Source organism: Hippocampus comes, unplaced genomic scaffold, assembly GCF_001891065.2.
Source record: "Hippocampus comes isolate QL1 unplaced genomic scaffold, H_comes_QL1_v1.1 scaffold9, whole genome shotgun sequence".
Lineage (NCBI taxonomy): Eukaryota > Metazoa > Chordata > Actinopteri > Syngnathiformes > Syngnathidae > Hippocampus > Hippocampus comes.
The window spans coordinates 3773520-3787945 of record NW_017805275.1 but is presented as its reverse complement, the minus strand read 5'-3'; the positions used below and the strand labels follow the sequence as shown (position 1 = coordinate 3787945).

Sequence of the window (14426 nt, the reverse complement as noted above, 5' to 3'; positions counted from 1 at the left end):
GATAGATAGATAGATAGATAGATAGATAGATAGATAGATAGATAGATAGATAGATAGATAGATAGATAGATAGATAGATAGATAGATAGATAGATAGATAGATAGATAGATAGATAGATAGATAGATAGATAGATAGATAGATAGATAGATAGATAGATAGATAGATAGATAGATAGATAGATAGATATCATTGTCTTCTTGTTTGGCCTATACTACTCGTTTATTAGTAAAGTTTAATTACACAGTACAGTAGTGGCCAAAAGTCCCACTAGCAGTGGAAATAACATCACACTAATGTGCTAAATTGTCTAAGCAGTGAGGACAAGCGCTGTTATTACAAAGACCTGAAGTCGATGATATGGATGGAATAAGTGCTCCAACGGTGGAAAAGTCGCAGAGCATTGCTCAATGTTCAAGCAAGTCATTTGACTATGCTGCCATTTATCCTCTTAACTGCGTCGCCGCATGCTGTCCCGTGTTTCATTCAAACGAGGAGTTCCTCTTGGCGCATTCCAGTATGCATGCTAGGTCCAAAAGCAGTGTGCAGCACGGACCGGATTTATGCACGCAAAAAAAAAAGATGTCTCCTATTTTCAAACGACAGTGCATCATTTCTTTAAGTGCAGCCGCAGAAGCAAATCCGAATTTTTCACCGAGTCATTGCTCATTCTCAAAACGCCCCCATCTGTTCATGTACGACACTCGAGTGAGAAAACTCAATAAGCATGATAGATGGTCCTACTCACAGCAAAAACGTCCACCCCGCTGGCCGCCATGGTCACAAGTGTCTCCCTCCTCATCACAGACGCACGCTGCTGTTTAAATGTGGCCACTTGGAGGCAACACCCCGTGAGTACTGGAGGACATGACAGCCGTCCTTCCACTGGTGCACCAGCCCAGTGCAGCGTGCACAGTGGAGGTTGTTTAGCGTGGAGTGCTGTAATTCCAAACTGTTTTACCAGTCAGGGCCTCTGGGTGTAGCTGTTACCATGGCAAACGAGATGTGGTTCAAAAAGACAACCGTACATGATCACATTCACACGTAGGGGCAATTTATGGTGTTCCATTAACCTGCCGTGTGTGTTTTTGGAATGCACTTCACGCAGGAAGGCCGGGGCCGGAATCAAACCCTGCACCTCTGCACTGTGAGGCCGACGTGCTACCAGTCGTTCATAGTAGTTATGTTTTATGTGTCCAAATAATATTTTTATTGTATTTTATCAAAACTAGTTGAGGATGACAACATTTTTTTTTTGTGTTCTCTACGGGTATTTTGGGGCTGAAAGGTACCAAGCCTCGAAGTTATCTATTCAATTCAAATATGTATATCCACCGGATATACAGTACTAAAAAAAAGGATGAACATAGATTTATCGGCTATGAATCATATGTATTTACTGGTGTCTATTTATGTCTTGATCGCCAAAATGAAAGTCTGAATACTTGAATGTTTTCATTTATAGTGTTATTATATTCTATTCCTAAAGATTTTTTTCCTATTTATTTTAATTTTGATCACATCTTCATATGGTTCATGTTTCATTAATGTAGCTTTGGGGGTAATTATGACTCTCGTCACTTGTGATATCATCAAATTCTCATCCAATTTACTTGTTAGTCTTCTCCCAAATTATTATGGGATAAATATGCAGGCTTTAGTCATGGTGCAAGACAAAAATACATCTCTTCAATCAATACAATTAAAAACAAAATTTAAAACTGTTATAAAGCACATTTCGTATTGTTATTCTGATTATGATGAAGAAAATATATCATTAAAAGACTTTCACGAAGAAATAAATACGACAGTCAGCCTTTTCAATGACAGAAATCCACACAGATTGATGATCTTGTTTTGACTCTCTTTAGAGAGCAAGTTGCAGTAATTCTAGGTATAAATTTATTTTTTAAAATGACTGTTGGTCGTTTGTTTTTGTGAAAGTATTTATCATGCAACTAGGGGTGTCACCATAAAAAAAATAAAAAAAAAGTGGCGAGCGAAGGGAGGGGGGCCAGAGCGCCCCGGAAGCGGCAGGTTGTTCAAGCACACAAATCCGGAGGAGATAATCCCTGCCTACACTGAGACTTTATTTTTCCTCGCCCCGCAACCGGACTACAACGCGATGGCATTGACCCAAGACTCAGTTTTGTCTTTTTTACTGGAACGAGGGGGCAAAGTGAGGAACGCCGAGCTGCTCGGCCACTTCGGCGCTCTCATCCACGGCGGCTCGCCCGCAGAAAAGCATCACAATAGGGAGCTGTTCAAGAAGTTGGTCAACAGCGTGGCCGTTGTTCGCCAGACGGACGGGGTGAAGTTTGTGGCGGTCAAGAAGCGGTACCAGGACTTTGTGAAAGATATGCTGCACGAGACTTTGCCCTCTTCAAACTCGACTTTGCAAATCGGCCATCCGGACTTGGAGAATCGTAACAATGCGTGCTACCCGTCGCACATGAATTTGCAAAGAAGTAAGTCAGACACTGCTCTCAAAGTATTGAACATTTGTAGAGATCAAGTTGGCAGCAGATCATCAGGTGCTGTGTTTTCCGTCGTAGCAGTCGCCTCTCCTCCTAATTACGAGAACCCACAATCTACAACACAAACTCATTTTCCAGTTTGCAAAGAAGACAGAGCCTTGCAAAGTTGGAGAAACAGTCACGCGGATGACCCGGTCAAGACGCAGCCTGACGAAACCGAATGCTGTGGGTCGGTACCCCTTGACCCTCTGGCTCATGAGTGGCTGGTGAAATGCGCCTCCGGGCTATGGGGGCACGCCCACGCCATGCTCCTGCAGGACGCCCACCTGGCCCATAAAAAGGACTTCATGTCAGGTTTCACGGCACTGCACTGGGCCGCCAAGGACGGTAATGGCGAGATGGTCCAAAAACTGATGGACATCACCCGGAGGAGAGGGGCACACATTAACGTCAATAGCAAAGCCCACGGGGGCTACACACCCCTTCATATCGCCGCCATACACGGTCACACGAATGTCATGCTGCTACTGGTGCAGCATTATGGAGCGAGTGTCGACGAGAGGGACAACGACGGCAAGAAGGCTCGCCATTACCTGGGTGCGGGTGTGTCAGAGGAGGTCAGAGCCCTCGTGGGAGGTGTGCGGCAATCTAAATACTGGGACAAACCAGATGACGAGGATTACCGGGAGCAACCGAAAGGTCTCAACACGATCAGCAAGCTGTTCCAGCCTCACAGGAAACAGAAGTATGCAACATCAGTCACGCACAACTAGTGATAGTTAGCAGATTGGTTATGTACCGTATTCAGAGCGTGCATATGATTTATTTGTTTTTGGGTTTTTTTGTGTGTAAAAACTAGTCAGAGCCAGGGGTGGACTGGACTGGACTGGTTCTGGCACTAAAAATCAGCCCTGACATTTTAACACCTCCGTAACTGAGAAGTCATTTTTGTCAAACTATCCACAGTCAGGGATTCATGAAATTAGACACACAAAATATCCAGACCGAGGTTCTACTACACACTACCCAGCGAGTGAGTTGGGAAAACCACTCGAGATTTTTTTGTGTGTAGTGCAATCTTTGTCTTCGTTATGCCGACCTCAGACGAGACGAATGTAGCCCGATTTTCAGCCGACAAACTTGTAGACAAATGTCGTGTCGTGTCTTGATGTATCGTAGCCCATGTAGTGTGACATACTCATCGATTGGTCATCTGGCATCTGAGACGCTTCACGACCACGTCTTTTGATTGATTCTTCTGCATTGACCAATAGGAAGACAGCCACCTCGTACTTATGATGAGAGACTGGACGTCGGGCACACAATCACAATGTACATATTTAAAAAGTGACTTGAACAAAAGGGGAAATATTGGAAAGTATACCTAACATTTCATGCTACATTTGCTAACTGCAAAGCTGAGAGTCGATTGGTATAACGTGGTGTCATTAAATAAAATTTGTTACCTCAAGTTCTTTTGGGAAAAGAGACAGTCCATACCTCCCTCTCCCCAGAAATGGGTCCATAGTCTCTTTTTTTATTTTTTTGCCTTTCCTGAGCAGAGAACACATGCACATAATGCCTCTGTCGACATCACTTTGACCGCAAGTTGTCCTGCCCCCCGAGAGACCTGCACTGCTGAACTGATCCTTGATGGAAGTGTAGTGTGACGTCTCACCACGTCCAAGACGCAGAACGATATTTTTCGAGTAATCTCACAACGCGACCGTTGTGAACAACAAAAAAAGTTGTATAGTTTGAGAAGGCCTTTAGTAGGAAAACTGCCCTATACTCGTAGGACATGTTACTAATGAGATAAACTGGTGCACTAGGTGACAATTGTGGGCTAGTACTTGTAGTACACTATAAAATTCTACTAGTTTACACTTTCTGTGTAGTGTACTGGATGACCAAAACAACACGTCAACAAACTGTACATAGCAATGTCTGTTGCAGTACTATTATCTGGCAGTTACAACTTATTTTCCTTGTCATTTTTCTGTGTACTTCATGTGTTACTCACACTTGGGATGTCAACACGGAACAAAAGGCCCAATCTTTTGACAAATGAAAATGTTGAAGCGGAACTATTATTTCCCCACTGATTAGAGTGGCTGGACAATTGTGCTTTCATCCATTTGGCTCATTTGTATGCAAGACAAAACCCAGAGGACGTTCCATGTTTGATTATGGTTCTCTCTTACTGTGCATTTGTAGTCACACTTTAGATCGCTTAAACATGATTAAGCTAAATTACAAATGTGAAATTCAGCACTTGGAGCAAGCAAGCTCTTGTATGTGTTTTTGGAATGCGTTTATTTATGATTTTATTCTTACCTTTTTCCTATCTCAATGTTGAGTCAATATAAACCTTCTGTAATATTTTATGATGTTTTCACCATGGAAGTGTAATCCTTTGAAAATGCAATTGCCTTTTGAGTGGACTTGTACAGGTGGGGTTGGTTAGGTAGATCAGATCATTTTCTTAGTGGGCATGCGGTTGTCATGGATACAGGAGCATGGGCTCCATTCTCTGGCAGAGGAGTAGGATGGAGCCTCCAGAGCTGTCATTGGGTTATTGCTTGGACACGAGTGACATATTTCCATTGAAATGTATCTGATTAATTGTTCAAGAAAAGATGTTCAAGATGTTCCAGTCTTGTCACAGTTTGACTTGGAACTGACCCAATACAAAATGATACTTGTAAAAATAAATTGTGCCAATCACCACCATAAAAAAAAATTCTTTGATCAACATGGACACCTCATGGTAACTTTCTGGAACATCCTGGTCACAGGTCAATTTGTTGCTGAACACTAATTTTCTTTAAGGCTGCGCGTATTCTGTTTTGATGTCAAATTACGGGACAAACCAGGTACATTTCAGTAAAGTTAGTCTTTATCACATGAGATCATCAACACAGATCAAACATTTGCTCTTACATACTGTATAAAGATCATGTGTGTGTGGGGGGGGGGGTTGATGGGCGTTGTCATTTTTAACAATGTGAAGCACTTTGAGTGACATAGTCATTTATGAAAAGCACAATACATTTCGATTGAATGATTGACGCCCTGTCATGAATAGAGAGCAATCGATGCATAAGTAATGCCCCCCATCCCAAAAGCTTTTGCCACAAGATGGCAACAAAGCACTACTTTTGTCTTAATGAAGCTCCTCAACTCACTTAATCATAGTTACTTGACAGCAAAATGCCACAAGTTGGCCACAAAACAATGACAGTGGACCGCTACATACTAGCACAGGGGTGCCCAAACTTTTTTGACCGAAGATCTACTTTTCGATCGACCAACCTCCCGCGATCGACCCGTTACCACGCACGCGCACATACGCACGCACGCACGCACACACGCATGCCTTGATGAGCAATGGCCTGACGCTAAGGCATGCGACGCACTTCGGCAGCCTGTTCACGATCGTAGCTCACGCGTACCGTTTTAAAATGCTTCTCTCGGCCCTCCAGATTCCCATACTTTGCCTGTCCCCTTGGTGAATTGTACATAACAAACTCTGAATGACAATAATGATAAGGATAAAAGATATAGCGCAACAACTCTGATCACCCGCTGCAACTGCAGACTGCTGAGCACTCACAACTTCCGGTGACGCATCACACGTCACCGTAGGTTCAAGATTACCTGCTCTATTTTATTTTATTTTTAAAATACTTTTTGTGAAAGTGAGACTGATAGAATGATTAGGGTGTGGTGTGCATTAACACAAAAAATATATTACACAGAGACAGAAATGTTTTTGTTTGTTTGCTTTTTCTCCTCGACACACCTCGGATCGACGTAGGACCAGTCCTTGATCTACTGGTCGATTGCGATCATCGTAATGGGCACCCCTGTCAGTTATGCCTTTGCGTCGTCACCTTCTATTTGCGGATTTGAAAAAATATTTATTCTTTTTGTTCTTGGGGAAAATTTGCAGGGGTTTATTGTATTATATCAAACGACAACATAACATTACATAAGCACTTTAGCAGAAATGGAACAAAAATTAAACATTTTAATTGATCAATATATATTCGTTTCATTGTATATCCTGAATCAATTAAAACTAAAAATATTAGAGCTATTAAATGTATATTTAAAGAATGAAAATCTAAAACTAAAGCTGCTGAAATTGCGCCCGTGGCCACACCTGATGACGTCATAGGCGTGACAGTTAATTGGCAACACCTGCACTTGTTGATCAGCAGCGCCACGTGCGCACCGTTGCAGCTTCACTGTGGCGATTTTGCTTGGAGTTTTCGGGCCGGTTCCCCTTGTTTGTTTTGGACGTATAAATAGCAAATGTTGACGTCAGTTGCTCTTCGTTGTTTTCGAGCTGTGCTGTTCCTGCTTCTGGTCAGTAGCAGCCGCCCGCCGCCGGCTCGATCGTCCGTGAGCCGCACGGACTCCTGGAGCGACTTGAGCCCATACGCCTATGGCACCATCTTCTCCCCGTTGCTCAAAGCTCTGTCTGAGCACGGAGGCTCCAGGTGGAACCCGGCCTCCGTGAAAAAAATCAAACCTGAGCAGAAGTACATCAAGTATTTGACGGACACTGCGTTCAAGAGAATGTCCACAGCGCAGGATGGGTTCGAAGCAAGCGCACGCTACAACGTTGTCAGACTGATCAAACCGCAAGAGCAATGTTTTGCCAAAAGCGCTAAAGGTGAGTAGAACTGCATTGTGCACCATGAAAGCAACCACAACACCAGCGGTATAGTGTGGGGGGGACGACCTCTAATATGACAGTTTTACAGTATGGAAGCGTGGAGCTGGGAATGTGGAGTAAACTTATTTTGTACGTACTTGGAGGCTAAATGCTACAAACGTAGCATTTTCTCACAATGCGTATGCATTATGGGCTAAAAAAAAATGCAGAACGTAAATCATGCACTGCAGCCACAATTAAACCAGAAAATTAAGAATAAGCTTTTTTTTAACCTAATTTTTGAACGTATTCGTGTTGGTATAATTATAAATCATTTAAGTATGTTTTTTCCACTGGACCATAGGGTATGTTGTCAATCAATAGCCCGTGGCATTATAGGAAAAAATGTTGTATGTAAATCCTGCACTGCAGACATACTAAAACCGTAACATTATAAATTAACAGTGTTAACTTTTTGAACATACTGGTATAATGTAGGCCAAATGCAAAAAACTGCTTTTTTTAATGCACAAGTCAATACCCCATGGCATTATTGGAATTTGTTACATGTGTAGTATTTATCCTGCAAGTACGTTCAAACATGCTCTCAGGATAAATGCTACATTCATCAAACGTTTGTCAATTCCTTTCTCTGACATAACCCATGCAGAATAGCAGAAATTTTACTCACGGGAGTTCATTTACTTTAAAATATGACTCAAGTAAAAGTTAAAAGTAGCATATTTACTTATTTTTACATATTTACCCGCTTTCATCGACTGAGGGGAAAATAGAATTGTTTTATATTAGTCAGTATATTGATATGGTCTATTTTTTTTTCTTCTGAATGCAGTCCAGGCACCACAGAGCTTTGACTTGGGTGTAGTATACACTTGCCAACTTCATAGTGTCATGCGTAACAGTTATGGACTTCAATTTATTTTGAACAAAGACTAAAACTCCTAATGTTGTCAGTTCTATTTTGCAATTGATAATTACCGGTAATTACAAATCCTCAATTCAAACTGCTGTAATTTAGTTTGGCCTGGATTCTGTATTGCAGGGTGACCGCTCTTCCTTTTGTCTTGAAAATTATCTGTATAAAGTTTTTTTTTTTTTTTTTTTAAATACCGGCATGTAATCAAAAGAACAAGTGATATCACTTAGTATTGATGAGTGCTTGTACTGGTAAACAGTAATTTTAACACTGTGATGTTGCTCTCCCCTATTTTCTTGCAGAGAGTTTCACACTCGATCTGTCCTACAGTCTTGATCAAGTCCGACAAAAAGAGCAGCTCACCAAGGCAACGCTGCTATATAGTTCAGCCCACATAAAGTCTGTGTGCTTCTTGAGCATCAAGGAGCATGAGCACTCAAACAAATGTCCCCTGTGTCCCGGCGTCCGCCAAGCTGTAAACGTCACTTCCGCCGCCGATGGCCTTGGAAGAGGGAACTGGGTGGAAGTTGACGTCACTCCACTGCTTCTGCCGCCTTCAAAATTCCCCAAACTCAATGTCCACCTGCACATCAGTGTCATCTGCCCCGACGAGAAACAAGCCGAAAACACTGGACTCAAAGGCCATTTGGAAATCAGTGTTGGGTCCCCCCCGCTGCTGCTTTACCTTCATGACGATAGCAAAGTGTCACACCAGATGTTGCCATCCACCTCTGCAAACGCGCGTAACAAACAGAGGATTTTCAAAGCCCATCGAGTGCTTCGAGCCAAGAGGCGGAGAAGGAGGGCATCCGCAAAAACCAAACGAGGTGATAAAAGCCTGGACAGCCACTTGCCAGAGCTTCTTTCGAGCTCGGAATTCCCAACAAGTTACTGTGCCTTGTATGATTTCAGAGTGCGGTTCAGCCAGCTCAAACTTGATCACTGGATCGTTTTCCCCCCCAAATATAACCCGAGGTACTGTAGAGGCATCTGCCCGCGGACAGTTGGCTTCATCTATGGCTCACCCGTCCACACTATGGTACAAAACATCATATATGAGAAGCTCGACTCCTCTGTGCCGAGGCCATCGTGCATTCCTTTCCATTACAGCCCCCTGAGCGTCATGATCTTGGAAGAGGACGGTTCGTACGTTTACAAGGAGTTTGAAGACATGGTGGCCACTAGGTGCACCTGCCGCTAAAACCAACAAATAAACCCCGCATTCTCATCGGTTTCAAAATGATAACATTACCGCAACCTTTTGCCGCAATATTCAAAGATGTTCTGACCAGGCTCTGTGATTTCATCAGTGGTTAAAATCATTGTGCATAGAAGATGTTTGTTCTAGAGCAGGTGTGTTTACTTCAACAATGTATTTTAACATTGGGAAAGTAAGTTAAGCAATGTTTTTTTTTGTTGATGCCTTATTAGAAAGGATGACAATTCATCCAGTGTTTCCTCTTTGCAATAGGGTACTGATATGAAACACTTGATGGGGAAAAAATGTTTAGTAAAGAATATAATTTTTTTTTTTTTTTTTAACCTTAGTTTTTGTTAACTTATTTTGTGTGGGTGGGCTGTCATTTTTGTTTAATTTAACACAGTAAGAATTAATTTGCCCTGTTCTGGACCAAAAATAACAAAAAAAAGGAAAAATCTGTCACAAAATCTTAAACCTTTTACATATTGTTTTATTCCTGAGCATTACAGACAGTCATCTTAAATGGTGGCTGTCTTCACAATGTCCAGAATGAAAGCTTTCAAGGTGTCCGTGTGTATTTGTCTTCTGGTCACTAAGTGACTGCATACCTATGAGTTTGTACTGGTTAAATGTGACTACATGCATGGCATGTGTGTATATGCAAATTATGTGAATTCACTGTGTGTCTGTGTTCAGCTTCTGGATATTCAAACTGATGAAAATGTTGACATTCTCTGAAGAATTGGGAAATAAATAACAGCATGCATCAATTTGGTTTCAAGATTTTTTTTGTTAGTTTTTTGGGGGGCAAATAAATGATAGGAATATTGCGTTCATGCTAAAATATATATTTTTTTAGACAGTGTGCAGTCAGCAAGCATATTACATTCACCTTTTTGTGTATGGGTAATTTTTATTATTTTTTAATAATTCTTTCGGTGTTTTGAGCATTTTTTTTTCTGCTTGTACTTTCCTTCCTTCCCCCCCCAAGTTTTTTTTTGTTTTGGGGGAGGTGGGATTTTTTTGTGGATTTGGGGGAATCTCTTTGTTTGGGAGTATTGTTTTTCTGAATTCATTTTTTTCGTGATTCGATGTTTAAGATTTTTTTTCCCAATTTTTTTATTCAGGATTTTTCTATTTTTTTTTTTACACCTGTTTTTCAGAACTTTTTTCTGTTTTTTGGAATACCACCGAGGCCAATAACAATATACACGTTTGTTCCTTTTCAGAGTTCATAAGTCTTATTTAGATATTTAGAGTTTAAGACACTGCGAGGTTCATTCAGATCGGCTTGATGTAGTCGCGTTTGTCCAGGATTAGTTGGAGATATGAGCAATGGATACATGTTGCATTAAAAAAGCTCCCAAATAAGAGAGAAGATGGAATAAATCAGAAAAGGTAGCACAAGAACAGAAAAATAATTCCATAAAATAGAAAAAAAACTAAATTAAAGAGGAACAAAACACTACTGTACCTCCACCCCGGCAGTACATTACTGTAATCCACTTGAATACTGTACTGCAGTGATCTTGCGAGCGAGTCTTTGGCTTCCAAGCCGGAAGAGGGCAGTAAAGCATTCCATATTGTGCTCCGTCTACATAAAGTCAAACAGGAAGAACAGGAGAGAGTTGTTAGCAAAAGACGACCAGGAAAGCGGTAAGCCTCAATGTCATCGCATTAATACGACAGTTTTTGTGAGTTTGTGTTCGATGGAAATCTAGAATAACACTGATCACCAGATTAAAAAGCTACTTGTCTGCGTGTGAGTCGCTTCCTTTAACGCTATTAGAGAACATGGTTCAAGGTCTAATGATTGTACTTTTGCCCGGGCACCGAGGCTAATGGTCACACTTTATCGTGCGTGGTTGCTATGTTTTTTCCCAATCATTCTGCGCTATACGGATGAATTGCTTCAAAAACGGTCTTAAAGTTTGCTCGTTACTGTATTGACACATTTTGTGTCAGAGAACTCGCTCATGTCACGATGATGGAATGTGATGGGTTTTTTTCTTGTGCGAGTACAAACGTATTTACAATTCCATTGAAGTTGGAGCGTTGTGTAAAATGTAGATGAAAACACAATTCAATGATTTGCTAATCCTTTTCAACCTATATTCAATTGAATCCGCAACAAAGACAATATATTTAATGTTCAAACAGATGTTATTTTTTGCAAATGTTCACAAATTTTCAATTTGATGCCAGCAACACATTTTACACTATGTCCCAAACTAAATGGTTTTGGAGTTTGTATAATTACTTCATTGCATGAATTAGCTTCTTTTAGGACTAATATATTTTAGATTCCTTCTGTTCTTGTGTTCACATTGAAATCATATCCTCAAATTCTAGCCTTGTCTCCTTCGCAGCTCGTCGACCCCTTTGGTTGGCATTCAGATCAACATGGGCCGCCACTTTGGAAATTTGGCCAGGGTCAGGCATGTCATCACATACAGTCTGTCCCCCTTTGAGCAGAAGGCATTCGCCAATTATTTCTCCAAGGGAATTCCCAACGTTTGGAGAAGGTTCACATCATCTTTCTTCAAAGTTGCGCCCCGTGAGTATCTTTTGTCTACACTTTTCAGTGTTTTTAACATAATAGTATATATTACTGGATATTTGAAAAAAAACACTTAAACACTTATACTAAGAGTCCTCTGTTTATGATGGCCTTGACATTCATTTTGAGGTTACAGATCAGCACAAAGACCTAGTCTGAGGAGTGACAGGCGAATCATGACACAGAACAAGAAGACCCTAAGTTACAGCCGTACTTGCTTTTTACCATTGATCTGTTTTTGTAATTCATGGCCCAGAAGTGTTTTATAATTCATATATGTAGTTGTATGACATTTAGGAGTTACAAGCTAGTTTGCGAGTGGCATAATATTCTGACAGAATGCGGTCGTGAAAGGGATTCCAAACCCATCCACAATATCTTATAACCATATAAAAACATAGTTCTCTCACACATATGATACATGATTAAATTCAGAAAGATTCACAAAAACTTAAAATACACTGAGGTATTCACTATCACCTGTTCTCACATGAACTAGGTATCAAGAAAGGAGACTGTCGTGTAATATGGCATTAAAAAAACAAAATGAAGACTCGCTTGGACGGTTATCTAAGGGTGTATTCACACCCAGACTGCTTCGTCCACTTTGAATGGACCAGGGTTCGTTTACCATGCTGGTCCGGACCTCTTATGCAGGTGTGAATACACACAAATGAATCCTGGTGCGGACCAAACAACCAGACCGAGACCCACTTTTTGAGGTGGTCGTGGTAAGAAGCTTCCTAACACATTGTCGGGTTCGCTACATGTCTGAATACAAACCACTGCCAATCTGCACCAAATACAGGATATGAGTGGTCTTAACAAGCCCGGCATCATGGGAAATGTTAGCTCGTAGTGAATGTAGATCATACATGAACCTTTGTCTTTTCTCTAGCCGCGCTGCTACCAGCATGCTGTGAGGCAAAGCACGTCGAGCACCTGCTCCTGCAGGTTACTGCAGGCATTCGCTCACGCTGTTTCAAAATTTTGAAACATAGCGTCATAAAGCGTACATTGAATGAGCTGCTCTTTATTTTGCAATTCTAATAACAGCAGAAACACACAGAGCAAGAATGTAACATGTCAGAATTGGATGTCTTCCTCAATTTCTGGTTTTGTGCTTTCGGTGTGGCCCTCGTCATTTCTGTTCAATGAGAGCGCCGATTGTCACACATGTTGATGTGTTTACAGAATATAGTTCACTTCCAAAAAGTGCAGTGTGAATATAAACTGCATCAAACATAAAATAAATAAAAAGGTCCGCTTTTGGTCCGCACCAAACAAGCGAACCAAAGGACTTTTCAGGTGTGAATACAGTACACCCTGAATAGCCAAGCGTGCTTGCTTCAAGGTGTTTGTCAATCCTAGTTGGAATTTACTGGAAAACTGACACTTAACTGTAAAACTGCCACAATTAAACATTGTAGAATTAAACACCAACCTATTTAACCAGACCATATAATATCTTCTTTATTTGTCTCACAATGGAGAAATTCACAATTTATAGCAGCAACATTTTGAAAGAAAGGAGAAAAATATACTCTTAAATTTTCCTGCATCTTTTCCAGTGGAATCCAGCGGAGCACAATCTCGAACTATTCTCGAACTCTAACTTCAGGCTCATCTGTGAAGAATAAAGACCTGTAAAAACCCAGAAACGATTGCTTAATAACCTGCAATATAGTGGGGGCGCAAATGCTGTCCCGCAATATAGCCGGAGTTCACTGTCATATTTGACAGGAAAAAAAACCTAATGGCAATATTTTTAATTCTTATTGCACATTTTCTACTCTTCGTGTCATCACAAGTCATAATTTGAAGTATAATCTTAATACAAAATTTCATGATTCAATTTTTTTTTTTTTTTTTTTTTTTGCTTGGAAGACAAATTGTTGTTTTAAATGACGTTTCTATTGATGTTACTGTGACAAAGTATTGTTGTTAATTGCAGCCTGACACAAAAACTGCACTAAAATTCCATATCCCGGTGCATATGTTCAATTACAGCAATGACCCTCATGTACCTGACCTACTCATGGGGCAACAGTGTTCACAAGCAGAGCAAGAGGAAGAATCCAGCTGACTACGAAAACGAAGAATAAATTTTCGCCAGCTCCAAGGCTTCTTCTGATGTTAAATGCCGCTTCTGTTTCACCAATAAAGATGAAAAAATATTTATGTGAAATCAATTCAGACTGTGTTGATTGTTCACGTTGAGCTCATGGCATACCTATATTGGGAGGTATAGTAATACTTAGGCGCTCTGTGTTTGTGATGCGTGGAAGCGTTAAGTCAAGTCAATTTTGTTTGCAGTATGTTCTTTGTGCAACAGACATTGAACAGGTTGCCAAGGGTATCAATAGCAGTTGATGACAGAAACATTGTGAGCTGTGAGGAAACACCCAAAGATGACATTAAGTGACATCAGTGCCAACCTCCACAGGGCGCGGGTGAAGTTATTACAAGCCATTGTGAGAAGACTTTGAGAGAAGAAATACACAGGCCATACACACCACAAGATGCAAACGACAGCAAAAAGACTGGGAAGGTCAGATTGAATTTGGCAAAGAAGTACAGCAGTAA

At 41.0% G+C, this 14426-nt stretch overlaps 4 protein-coding genes and 1 long non-coding RNA gene across 9 annotated transcripts in view; 4 read left to right on the top strand and 1 right to left on the bottom strand.

Annotated features, from left to right (window-relative positions):
• The window catches only part of LOC109515748 (septin-8-A-like), a 10007-nt gene extending 9063 nt beyond the window's left edge, over positions 1-944 (bottom strand). The window contains exon 1 of one of the 4 annotated variants that reach the window (XM_019869735.1): positions 748-944. In XM_019869735.1, coding sequence (XP_019725294.1) covers positions 748-801 — 54 coding nt within the window. In that variant the 5' untranslated portion in view covers positions 802-944. Of the gene's footprint in view, positions 1-345; positions 635-747 lie in introns of those variants that run through there. The other 3 variants (XM_019869737.1, XM_019869736.1, XM_019869734.1) reach the window with 3 other exon arrangements.
• The window catches only part of LOC109515768 (uncharacterized), a 13255-nt gene extending 7755 nt beyond the window's left edge, over positions 1-5500 (top strand). Inside the window, exon 3 of the long non-coding RNA XR_002168248.1 lies at positions 5490-5500. This is a non-coding gene — a long non-coding RNA (uncharacterized LOC109515768). The remainder of the gene's footprint in view (positions 1-5489) is intronic.
• On the top strand, positions 1989-4362 carry sowahab (sosondowah ankyrin repeat domain family member Ab). Its single transcript, XM_019869744.1, has 2 exons — positions 1989-3271; positions 3327-4362. Exon 1 carries the CDS (start codon positions 2125-2127, stop codon positions 3247-3249), a length of 1125 nt encoding a protein of 374 aa, XP_019725303.1. The 5' UTR covers positions 1989-2124; the 3' UTR covers positions 3250-3271; positions 3327-4362.
• Positions 5501-6634: 1134 nt separating the features above from the next.
• On the top strand, positions 6635-10034 carry gdf9 (growth differentiation factor 9). The gene is made up of 2 exons (XM_019869740.1): positions 6635-7160; positions 8382-10034. Exons 1-2 carry the CDS (start codon positions 6797-6799, stop codon positions 9278-9280), a joined length of 1263 nt encoding a protein of 420 aa, XP_019725299.1. The 5' UTR covers positions 6635-6796; the 3' UTR covers positions 9281-10034.
• Positions 10035-10832: 798 nt separating this feature from the next.
• uqcrq (ubiquinol-cytochrome c reductase, complex III subunit VII) lies at positions 10833-14032 on the top strand. 2 transcript variants are annotated; one of them, XM_019869763.1, is made up of 3 exons: positions 10833-10936; positions 11650-11837; positions 13851-14032. In XM_019869763.1, the coding sequence occupies exons 2-3, from the start codon at positions 11684-11686 to the stop codon at positions 13943-13945; spliced, it is 249 nt and encodes an 82-aa protein (XP_019725322.1). In that variant the 5' UTR covers positions 10833-10936; positions 11650-11683; the 3' UTR covers positions 13946-14032. The 2 variants fall into 2 exon arrangements, with proteins under 2 accessions (XP_019725322.1, XP_019725323.1); XM_019869764.1 differs by lacking the exon at positions 10833-10936 and adding an exon at positions 10951-10974.
• Positions 14033-14426: the final 394 nt, after the last annotated feature.